Raw genomic sequence first — 12943 nt, 5'->3', positions numbered from 1 at the left:
AAAATAAAAAAAAAAAAAAGGAAAGCCTGACAAATTGTCACACACTGAAGAGACTAAGGACATACAATGACTGAATGCAATGTGGGGTCCTGAATTGGATCCTGGACCAGAAAACTGTCATTAGAGGAAAAACGAGTGATAGCCAAATAAAATGTTGTGTTTTGGTTAATAGTATGTACCAATGTTCTTAGTTTTTACAAATGTACAAAGGTTATGAAAGATGTTACATTAAGAGAAACTTGGTAAGGGGTATACTGAAATTCTGTACTATCTTTGCAACTTTGCCAAATCTAAAATTACACCAAAATAAAAGTTGTTTTAAACAAACAAACAAGAGAAAAACAAACCCTGGCTTCAGCCCAATAAAATTAGAAGCATATAACCTAACGGTCCTCAACCCACCAAAATCTTATTCCCTCCTCTCGTGCTGTGTGGCTTTCCTCAGCACTTATCACTATAGTGAAGTTCCTGAAAGAAAGAGTTTTTGTTTTTGTTTGTTCTGTGAGCTCGCTACTGGATGGCCAACATCCAGAAAAGTACCCAGCACTTAGTAGGCACTCAATAAATATGTGCTGAGCAATCATCTTTATTACTATTTCATTGTCCCCTCCAAACTGTTAAGGTAAACGCTTCTCTTTCCACCTTAGCAACTCCTTTAGGAGTTACCTGTGCACAAGGCAGAAAAAAAAAGATGAGAAAGTGTCCAAGTCTATAAAACTCTTGCTCTGATCTATAAAGCTGTTCTTCATCAATTAAAAAGGATGCACCTTAAAAAAAATCGTCTCTTTTGCATATCACATCAAATTTCAAATTCTCTGCCTGGCTTTTAAGTCACCTATAAGCGACGTAAGAACACAAGAAACAAAATTATCAGTTTGTTGCATGGTTATTTACTTTTCTACAAATAAGCAAGATATTTAAGTGGGTCACATTACATACTTTCCATTAAAATAAAATGTGGTGGGAACTGAAAATGGTACAGCCACTTTGGAAAACAGTTTGATAGTTCCTTATAAAGTTACAGCTATGACCTCAAAATCCTATTAAATACTTGACCAAGGAAAATGAAACCTACATTCACCAAAAACCTCTAAGTGAATTTTTACAGTGGCTTTATTAAAAAAATCACCCAAAATTGAAAATAACCCAAATGTCCAACTGGTAAATAAACAAACTATTATACCCATACAGCAGTGTTTTACTCTATAGTACATTAGTCCGCAATTAAAAGGAATGAACTATTAATATACACAACAAAATGGATAAGTCTAAATGCATTATACCAAGTGAAAGAAGCTAGACTTACACTGTGATGACATTCTGGAAAAGGCAAAACTATACAGATAAAAAGCAGACCAGTGGTTGCCAGGGGTTAAGGTCAGGGGGTAGAATTGATTCTTTAGAGTGACCGCAAGGAAATTTTTTTGGAGCGATGAATTTTTTTGTCCTTGACTATGATGGTGTTTAAATGAATCTATAGTTCTATGAAAACTCAGAATTGTTCACAAAAAGCGTGAATTTTACTGTATGTAATTTAAAATATAAATATGGAACAGAGGCTAAGAAAAAATACATATTAACGTAAATGGAAGCTCGTGTTCCAAAGAGCAACCATCAATCTATGATTATTTTATCTGCCTTAAGTCATAAAGATAAGGTAGAACTTTGCAGAAAAATCCAGTCCTTTAGCAGATTACTTCAGTTGTTACATGTGGGATGGAAATTAACAATCATCTCAGCTTAAAGAATTCAGCACACTGCACAAACCAACTACATTCGTTATTAAAATTAAGAAAGTAGAGGAAATATGACAGAATAGCTGCGCTGCATTTGTAATTAGGAGTAAATGATACCTCTAGCACATTGATTTGCTGTTAAGTCTCCCTGAAGCTCCAATGCACCTGTTACTTTGGGACACGCCCCAACAAACTAGTAAGATGTAAACTGAGTGTGTGTTACTCAGGGCTGAGGAAAACACACAACTGGGCTGTGATCGCTAAGAGCTTAAGGTCTGTGAGAAGAATCTTTAAATTGGGATTTAAGTAGTATATTTAAATAGTAAGGTAACATCAATAGATATGTTACAATTGATTTTTAATTGCCATATATAAATAAAGTAAAAAGAGTATAAATGAGTGAATGGTCTGACTCAGATAACCATATCTACTCAAAGCCATTTGGATCATGAAATAGTATAAATTAAAATGTCATAAAGAAGAAAAGATTTCTGTAAAAATAAAAATAAGGCCTTAGATCTCAGACAATAACAATGCTTTTTAGTGATGAATATACCAATAAATCCACACAGGAGCAATGAATACACAGGCCAAGAGCCTGATTTGTAGTTACTGAGCTTGATAAAGTCACTCAATTTCTCAGAAATGTATTTTTCCTATTTGCTTCAACTAAGCTATACACTATTTAGTATGCAAAAGGCAAGGTACTAGATGCTGGGATATAAAAGTGCTCAAAAGTGAGCTATGCCCACAGCTAAGACAGGGCACTACCCCATCAGCAGCAATACCAGCCAATGAGCTTAAGACAAAGCAGTCCTCTGGGCACAATTAGAGAGCTAATGACTGACCTAAGGCACAAAGGAAGGATCAGAACCTGCCATTAAACGTTTCCTAGGGTCAGTGGATTAGTATGCTATTATGTTCCATTTATAGGATTGAGCTTCTGCAAAGGTGGATTTAAAGATATGCACTATACATCCTGATCCTCTATAAAACGAAAGGGTAATCCATATTTTACAGAGAGATACGGTATATGCAGCAAGCACTGTTGCAATGTATGTCACTTTTTAAAGATAATAGAACTGAAGCTCACATTAGAGACAGGCAGACCTTTCTCCGAGGCTCAGAATAACTTAGTGCTAAATCTCAGAATTTCATTATCTGAAGCTCTGACTGGTTATTTCTTTAGAGTTGAAACAAAGCTGCTGCCAATTTACTAATATCTCTATTTTGTTGTTGTTCAAACAAAACACGCATGTGCATGGTTAAAAAAATAAATATCCCAACCTCTCTCCAACAGTTCCACTATCAGAGCAGCCCACTGTGTCTTTAATTTACTTAGGTCTAGTGATTACCTTCATCTCTCTAAATATATTTATGATTAGTTTTATCAATTTTAGAAAGTATCTACTGATTCCAATATTGGGAGGTAAGTTTAGTTCACTTGACCCCAATCTACTCCTCTTAAATTCCCCGCTCGCTAATCCTTACACTTGACAGCTTCGTTCTTTGTCCCACCAAACATATACAGCATTTCTTGGCTCTACTAACCAGGTTTTCACTGCTCTTTCCACGTTCTTCTACTTTTTGTCTCCTGCACTTTTTTTATTTTCATTTCGAGGCTGTTAAAACGTTCTATAGTCACCTTCAATTTTCTATGCTTCTCCTGTTAGTACACAGTTGACCCTTGAACTGTGTAGGTCCACTTATATGCAGATTTTTAAAAATAAAACCTGTAAATGTATTTTTTCTTCCTTGTGATTTTTTCTCTAGCTTACTTTATTGTAAGAATGCAGTATATAATACATATAACATACAAAATATGTGTTAATCTACTGTTTATGTTATCAGTAAGGCTTCCGGTCAACAGCAGGCTATTAGTCAGGGGGGAGTCAGAAGTTATACGCAGATTTTCGATTGCACAGAAGGTCTGTACTAACCCCGCCTTGTTCAAGGGTCAACTGTATTTCCAAAATTTTTCTAAGGATTAAAAAACCTGGAGTGCTTGTTAAACAGATCTCTGGGCCCCCATTTCATTCATGCTAATCAGAATCTTAAAGAGGAAAATATGCATATCTATATTTTTAGCAAGCACCCCCAAATAATTGTTGCACTCAGGCAAGTTTGAGAAGCACTGCCTATGTGCTGATTTTTAGACAAGTAGAATGTTAACATTAAATTTCCTTTCTTAGCTTGTATTTTGACTTGTACTTCTAATGAACTTTCTTCCACTGCGAGTCATAATCATATCTATAAATTATTCGAATGCCTCACAGGCACCATACAAATTATGGAATTCTCTCTTTACCCAAATAGCTCCCTTTGGAAATCTGCCCTCCTGCTTCAATCTGATCGGAATGCTTGCTTGGCATTCTAAGGATATGCTTCTTTGGTCTCCAGTTTAGATCTACTGTTTTGGGGACCCCATGCAATCATCTTCTTGGTTTACTTACTTGTTATGCAGAAGCATATCCCTCACTTACGTCCTGTAAGTAAGGCTGCATGTGAAGTACATTTTCTAAGTCCTTAAATGTCCGAAATTTCTCCATTCAGTCTTCACCCTAGATTAAGGGTTTTGTGGGCACAGAATTCTAGGAAGAAAATTATTTTCTCTCAGAATTTTGAAGGCATTCCTCCAGTCTTCAAGCATTCAGTGGCACTGATGAGTCAGATGCCAGTTTAGTCCTCATTCCTTTTCAAGTGACCTGTTCTTCCTCCCTCCCTGTCTGCCCGCCCCAGGACTTGTAGGATCTTCTTTATTAGTCTCGGTCTTCTGAGATTTCACAGTTGTGTCTGGGACTCAGAACACTTGAGCCCTTAATTCTTAGGTCTCTGCTATTATATCCCTTTGATAATTTCTTCTCCATTTTGCATGTTCCTTCCTTCTGGAACTCATATTAGTCAAATGGTGGACTTCCTAGATTGAATCTCCATGTCTCTTCTTTTTACTTTTCTTTTTTTTCCTGACATTTTGTTCAAACCCTCTGGTAGAGTTCTTTTCCTTATATTCTAACTTTTCTGTTTTAATTTCCTAGGACTACCATGCCACATTACCAGAAACTTGGTGGCTTGAAACAACACAACACCATTCAACCCACCACACCTTCTACTGAGTTCTTTGTCTTAACAATCATACTTTAATTTCCAAGAGTTCTTGTTCTTTGATTGCCTTTTTTTCATTTTAATGGATGCAATAGCTTCTAAAATCTCAGAGGACACCCCTTTGACTTCTTAAAATTCAAGTTCTCTTCTTTCTGCTTTCTTTTTGTCCCATTTAATTTATAAGATCTCCATAAATTCATCCATGCAGTAAATATTCACTGAACATAAATACTATACCAAGCACTGTTTTAGGCACTAGGTATACAAAGTCCTGTTCATAGGGAACTTATACCCTGGGGGAAGGGGACAGGTTATAGAAGCAATGAATATGAATACGTTTTTACTATATCAGGTACAATAAGCACCATAAAGGAAACCTAACCAGGGCAAGAAAAGAGTGAATAATGGAAGGGGGTACTATTTTATTTTTTTTTTAAGATTTTTTTTTTATTGGGGAATTGGGGGATGGGCACAGTGCTGGGGGGTTGGGGGAAGGGGAACAGACAAGTTGCTGTCGTTTTGTTCTTCAGTCTAGTTGTGGAGGACGTTGCTTCACTGGCCCAAGTTGGCACCATCATTGCGCTCTTCCCGGGCGAGGCAGATCAGTCGCCGGCTTCTGGACGGCCGCTCACTGCGGCTGCTGGCCGCTCACGCTGGCTGCTGGCTACATACGGTAGCCCATGGCAACCCACTGCCACAGGGGCTGCAGCCCACGCCGTCGCCGGCGACTCATGGCAGCCCAGCTCCAGGTTGAGCTGTTGTTCAGCATCTTAGCTGTGGAGGGCAGTGTCACTGGCCCTCAGATGTGGGATCCGAACCTGGGCCCTCTGGCGTCCCAAGCCAGTTCTTAACCAACGCGCCACTCGGCCGGCCCAAGGGGTTACTATTTTAAATGTACTGAAAGGTCAGAGAATATCTCTGTCTGATGGGAACCATTCAGCACAGAGATGCATGAAGTGAGGAAGTGGGTCAAGTGGACACCTAGGGAGGAACAGTGCAGACACAGGAAGCACAGCGGTGCTGAGGTGAGAACATGCACGGCATGTGTGAGCAGCAGCAAGGAGGCCAGGATGACGGAGGCACAAGAATCAAAGGGAAGAGTGGTGAGTGATGCATTCAGAGAGGAAGCACCATATTAGGTCACGCAGGGCCTCTGGTAAATATTGAAAATGTATTCTGACTAAAATGGAAAGCCATGGGGGTTTTGAGCAGACTCTGGACATGATCTGACTTACATTTTTAAAGGATCAACGTGACTAGTGTGTGGAAAGCAGACTATAGGGAGACAGGGGTGGAAGCAGGGTAAAGAATCAGGAGGAGTCTACTGGTCAAGTGAAGGATGATGGTGACATGGATAAAGCAGCAGGGGTTGACGTGGAGAGAAGTAATTGTCTTCCGGATACATTTAAGAGCAGAGCTGAAGAGAGAGATGAATGAACTAGACGTGGGGTATGAGTCGGAGAGGCTACAAGGAACGATTCCTAGGTTATTGGTTGTAGATGTGAAAATGGAACAGTTGGGCAGAGGTAGGCGGTCAGGATTTCTGGTTTGCACATGTTACAAATTTGGGAAGCACAGATGTTGTCTAAAGCTATGGGACTTGATGAGATCACCTAGAGCAGTAGCAAGTCAGCAAACTCTGGCCTGCGGGCCAAATCCAGCCCACGGCCTGTTTTATTTTTGTAAATAAGGTTTTGTTGGAACACAGTCACCCGTGCCCATGCTTAGTATCTCTGGTTGCTCTGCACTACAATAGCAGAGCTGAGTAGTAGTGACAGAGACTGTAGGGCCTAAAATATTGACTAGTTGACCCTTTACTGAAAAGGGGTTGCCAACCCCAGCGAGAGAGAGAACAGATAGAGAAGTGTGCTACAGACTGAGCCCTGGAGCGTGGTTAGAGTTCAGAAGGATCCGGCAGAGGATCGGTTGAAGGGGAAGCCATCAAAACAGCGTCACTGAGAGAAAGTGGTGTCCCAGAGGCAAAAAGAAAAAAAAAAGTGTTTTAAAGAAGAGAAAGTGATTGACGGTGAAAAGTACTGTTGTGGTCACGTAAGAACCCAAAATTGATCATGAAATTTGTCGCATGGAGGTCACACTGCAGCCTTAACAAAAGCTGTCTGATAGAACAGCAGTGATGAAAGCCTGACTGAAGGTGATCCTTGCTTGACTTTATCTTTATCTTTATTAAAGGTTTATCTTAAGGGATAAGAGACTAGAAACGCTTACTGGAAAAACTGATGTGTTCAAGTAGAGGCTTGCTGAAGAGCCAGCTTCCTGTGGACACACAGGTAGGAAGCTAGCTATTACACTGGGGACTTCCTAAGTGCCAGGATGCAGAGAGGTCTGCTGGGGGAGAGACATCATCAGGTTGTCAGACTTTCCAACCTAACACTTCCTTCAGTTTCTACAGAAGGAACTAGCCCTTTCCCCCAGCCCCAGGCCTGCATGGTAAACATCTGTGTGCTATTCCTTAATAGAACTTAAATTAATCCCCGAGTGCAGCTCCACATCACTCTCACCCTCTGTCCTATGACATCAACATGTCCACAACCTAAGGTGTGCAAAGCATTTCAGCATCTTAGCACATATGCTTAAGCTGTGACTTCCTCCATGCTTCACCGAAAACCAAACCTCAGCCTGTTTTTCATCTTTTATAAAAATTATGAAATTTCCACCTCTGATGGCTCCTTATTTTTTGGGTTTTATTTTATTTTTAGGGTTATCTTTTTTATTCACTTACTATCACTTTGATAGGATATTTATTAGAAGGGAGATAAGATAAACAATTGTAGTCTTCCTGCCATCTTGTCTAGGTATTCACTCTTGTCAAAAAACCAGGCTGCATCCCTAGGCATAACCTAATAAATTTAGCAGGCCCATCAACATACACTGGATATTGCCCAACACTATCAAAACTCTCCCTTCAACTGGACTGAGATGAGATTATTCTAGCATTTTTAAATTATCTATATGTTTTTCTCTCATATTAGTAAGTGAGAAAATTGAATAGAACAAGAAACCTTATTTGATTTTATGTAGTGGGTTGTCGGAAAAGTCATGGCGCATTTTTGCAACGAAAAACAGAAAAAAGATGTCATGACTTTTCCGACAACCCAATATATACATCAAATAGCCTCGTGTATGCCAAATACCAACACAGTATTACATACTATTACTGAAACCATTTATAGAGATTCTTACTGGGAACTTTGGCAAGGCAAAAACCAAATAAATACAATTTTCTATATTCACACAATAACCATTATGTTCTATCATGTCAGTTCAACTTCTATGATATGGGCCAACTTATAAAACACGTTATAAGAGCTCATTTAAGACTCAAATACATATTTTGTGGATTGTCCACAGGCAGGTTTATTAGGTCCAAATGTATGGTACATTCAGTGACAGATCCCACCTACTACTCAAATGACATACTTAAAAAAGGCAACAGTAGTTTCAACATAAGTATATGCTTACTATAAAGGATAAATCAAACTCATTCTTAAAGAACTACATAATTCATCCTCATGCTAAATAAAAGCAATTATCCATAGCACCGTTTTTCTAAGTGAACCAGTCGCCTACCCACAGAAACAAAAATGCAAATTATGAAAAGCATTGCTTCTCCCCATCCTTTAAGAAAAGTTTAAAAATCTAAAATAGTGAATTTTCAAGTTATTAACAAAACAAAACAAGCAAAAATGTGCAGGTTATCAAAGGAATATTGACATGCAGTCTTTGGTCTCATGTAAATAAGTGTAACTGCATTACGATATCACAATTAATTTAAGCCTGCAAGGCAGTACCCATTAAAGCTCTGAGACCTAGGAATTAATAAATTCAAAATATTCAATTTTATCTACATCCCATTGTTTTCACCCTTCACAGAATATAACAATAAGAATTTGGTATTGTGTGTCTTACAGTCAAAAGGGCAAAAGACATAACATATATTAAATATCTACCACGTGTGAGACACTGACAATCTTTACACACAGTCTCATTTAACTGCCACAGCATTCTACAAAATTATTAACACTATCCTCATTTTCCGAATGGAGAAATTCAGCTAAGGGGTGTCCAGTGACATCCAAGATGGTCAAGCCAGGCCTACAACCTAAGTGTTTTGATTATTAGTCTGGAACTGTTCCCACAAGACACCTGCTTCTGGAAGTTTCAGAAATCTTCTCATCAGCACTTCACAAACTACATTCCATGAAACTCTAAGAGTCACTAAGATGTTAAAAAATGTTGTGAGAAACAGGGGCTCTGGGGCTCAAAAGTTTGGGACAAGTTACATGAGAATTTCCCAGGACTTTAATAGGCACATGGTGACTCTCCAAGGCAGCGGTAACATGGGAAGTGTTCTAATTCATTAAACCATGATGCCCTTTTTAAAAGAAAACCTAGTAACATCTCACAAAATACTTGTGCTCAACTAAGCACAGTTTGGAAAATGATCATCTACTCCAATCTCTTCTTTCCATGGTTTAATAAAATTAGATACAGAGGGGTTAAATGACTCACTTAAGGCCACAAAGTTACCGACAGGGCCAGGCCTGGCACCAAGGAGGCCTGATGATGCCACCAGGATGCCCTTGTTCCTGTATCATCTTGTCTTCTCACCTCTACACTGTTGCTACAAAGTTCAACACCAATTAACAGGTGAAAAAAAACCTTCTACATCAATTATTTATTCTGATTCTTCGGAATGGCAGTAGAGAGAAACCATTTACAGAGATGAAGCTCAAAAATGGCCTATCTCCCACTGCACTCGTATTTCAGATATAATTGGGATATATTTGGAAATGCTGAACAACACTGTTCAGCCAAGTAGGGCTATACTCCTGTTTTTCTTAGAAGTGAGATAGAATTGCACCCTAGTACTACACGCAGACTCTGCCAGACTTAAAAATACCCAACATGTGACCATTTTTATAACGAGCGATGTATTCATTGTTTTCCCCATAGTCCCTTACCCGAAAGGGGCTGGCTTCCTTTTACTTTGCCCTACCCCTTCCAGCAAGCAGTAAACAGTCCTGGCCCAAGGATGCCATCTGGCGTTTAGTTCAGGAATTGTTTAACCCAACATACCTTCCAATTACTATCGCACCACCTGGCCCCTCTTCAAAACCACACTCTCTTCAATTCTTGCCCATTTACCTCAGTAAAACCTTTTTTTTCTTCTTGTCTGCTGTTTATCCCAAATGAGTGGGGAAAAAATATTTTATCTGTGGCATTCTACTTACAGAAAAATCATGAACCTGAAAATATACTTGTAGCTAAACAAATAAGCCACCGTGAGGCCAATCAATAGACAATACAGCCTCAGAAGTGCCCTAAGAGAGACCCTACCTCAATAGGGATTGTTGAGTATCTATTATTCATCCGATGCCTCCAAAGAATATCAGGGCAGAGAAGGACCTTGAAGATCAATGCCAGGCCAACTGCTTCATTTCACAGCTGAAGAAACAGGCCCCGTGAGAAAGACGTGAAGCCATGACCTGCCCAGCACCACAGTGAGAGTTCCTGGCAGAGCCAGGATTAAGGCCTAGGACTCGCCATTCCAAGGCCAGGGCCTGTCAGCCATGCCATATGCTCCGGGCTCCTCAAGGCTGCTTTTCTCTCAACCAACATTCAAGCAAAGTAGTTTTCAGTGGTTTTATATTTTCCTTAACGAATTTTGTTGATATTATGAATCTCTTGAGAGCAGGGCCCATAGTTAAATCTCCTCACTGCCACCCATGCCTAACAGTGCCAGGCCGACTTCATAAATATTTATTGACTATTTTTTGTCTATCATTAATTACTGTTCTTATTGCAAATCTAGAGTACCTTCACCATATCTTGCATTGGACCAGCTTTTATCTGCTTAAAAACCTAACTGCCATCTTACAACCCTTTTACATTTTACAACAGTTTCTATGAAAAACTGTTACCAATAATCACCAGATTGTAGCCTTTTGGAACACAATCCATTCAGAAAAGTGGGACTTCTTTTAAAGGGCTCCTGTCCACCTGGTCAGTCTTGACCAAGTAAGTATGAAAAATAGGTAGTAGCATGGAGGGAAAAAGCAACCCATTTTGAAGAAAATGGCAATTTTAGAACCAGTTGCATTATAATCACAAGACTTTAGGCAAGCTCAATTTTCTCTCCCATAAAATACTCCTCGACCCTAAGCTTAGGTCGGATACGTGTAAACATTTTATAAATTACAGATATCAATAGTGATTACATGTTATTATTAAAAGTAATTTATATTCTAGGCTCTGTATCTAATCACTTTACATACAGTGTCGTGTAATTCTTAACAGCCTTATTTTACAGATAATCAAAACCAAAGCTTGGGAAGTTAAGAAACTTGTCGAGGCCAAAGCTAAGACTTGACGAATCCAGGATTCGAGCTTAGATCTAAAAGCCTCCAGAATTGGTGCTCCTAACAGGATGGCGGTAACGCAAGGCCGACTTTACAGAAAAAAAGGAACTACTCCCCTCGGGGTTCTGAAGTCATTGCAGCATGAAGGTAACTCAACCAACCTCGCAATTTTCTGTTTATAGCTAACTCCACAGTGAAATATCTGGGTGCAGAGAATAACGCAGACCTGGGTCTTTTCCGGTCTTGGTGGGCCAGGTCTTACTTAGCGTCCTGGAAATCCTTCGCCCTACAGCGTGCTCAATTTGGGGAGATTGGGAGGGGGGGGGAACCCTGGAGTCAGTGTGGCTCTTGACCGTGGATCGCATTCAAGACGTAAACTTATGAGTGTAAATTCATGACCCCGGGAGAAGACCCTTCATCACAGTCCTCTCGACAAAGAAGCACCGCTGGACTAGACATCTCCAAGGCTCTGCCTGCTTCATGGACGGCGGGAAGCTCGCACGAGGAGGAGCTTGGCTGCGCGCACCGCGAGGGCGGGCTGGAGGGCGGGCTCTGCGCCTTCGCTTTCCTTACTCAGTGACGCGACCCCAGAGCAGCGGCCGGGGATCGGCTAACGACTGCGGGGCCGCAGCCGGGTGACCGCGCGGCTCTGCGAGGGCGACGTGGCGCCCCCTGCCGCCCTGCGTCTGCGCTCCGCCTCTGGGGACTCAGGCCGATGCTCCCCCCGCCGGCAGCGACCGGGGCTCGGCGCCGCCCCCGCGTGCGGGAGGACGGCCTGGACCGCGCGGCCCCGGCGGCGGGCCCGAAGCGGGTGGGAGGGAGGCCGCGCGGGCGGCCCAGGTCCCGCCCGAGCCTCCGCGGGCGCGCTGCGCGGCGGGGCCCTGCGAGCTACTTACTGAAGAAGAGGCGGTACCCCGGCGAGTGGCGCTGGCCGCGCTCCTCCGTGCGGTACATGGCCATGGCACGCCGCGGCCAGGCCCCGGCGCTCACTCCACCAGGAAGGCGGGCGGCGACCACGGAGCCCGCGCGTCGGCCCCAGCCTGTACGCAGCAGCGGCAGCAGCGCGCGCATGGCGTCCACGGCTGTGCGGCTCCGCGCGGAGTGCTGCCCAGCCCGGCCCGCCCGCGCACCGGCGCCCCCTACCGCCCGGAGTCGTCACTCCCAGCCCGGGACTTGGGTCTAGATCCCCGCCCAGGAGACTGAGGACCGGAATCAGAGCGCTCAGCGAATAGCCACGCATACACCCAGTACCCGCAGCGGGGCCAAGGTTCAAAGATGAGCAGGACGAGGCCCACCGCCCCCTGAGGAGCTCACTACCACTTATTAATGAGTACATGCATTTATTCCTGGACTCAACCAGTCAGTATTTACTATCATAATATTTTTATTAGAGTGACATAGTATTGAGGGATTATTCTGTGCCTGGCGCTTCTCTAGAACCCGCCCCATGTAGGTGACAAGCATGCACGCGCAAAAAAGCATTATGCGACATAATGATTAGGCCTCCTTTTGAGAACGTGACTTTGACACCGACTTATAGAACAAAAAAAAAAACCAGTAAGGTCCATCTCCTCCACGATGTCCTTTCCTATTTAACCCAAGTAAAGGTGATTTGTCCTTCCATGTCCTTACAACGGCACTTAGTGCTGTACCTATGTTTGTGAACCTGTCATAGTCCCTATTTCACCTTAACTAGCCCACTGGATTGTTAACATCCCAAGCATT

At 41.9% G+C, this 12943-nt stretch overlaps 1 protein-coding gene across 1 annotated transcript in view; it reads right to left on the bottom strand.

The window, feature by feature from the left end:
- Positions 1-12347, bottom strand: part of PPA2 (inorganic pyrophosphatase 2) — a gene marked incomplete at its 3' end in the record, with an annotated part of 64633 nt that extends 52286 nt beyond the window's left edge. Inside the window, exon 1 of the mRNA XM_019630098.1 lies at positions 12115-12347. Coding sequence (XP_019485643.1) covers positions 12115-12289 — 175 coding nt within the window. The remainder of the gene's footprint in view (positions 1-12114) is intronic.
- Positions 12348-12943: the final 596 nt, after the last annotated feature.

The sequence above is a fragment of the Hipposideros armiger genome, unplaced genomic scaffold (assembly GCF_001890085.2).
Source record: "Hipposideros armiger isolate ML-2016 unplaced genomic scaffold, ASM189008v1 scaffold_892, whole genome shotgun sequence".
Taxonomy (NCBI): Eukaryota; Metazoa; Chordata; class Mammalia; order Chiroptera; family Hipposideridae; genus Hipposideros; species Hipposideros armiger.
The sequence above is the reverse complement of the archived record's forward strand: the minus strand, read 5'-3'. Positions and strand labels throughout refer to the sequence as shown.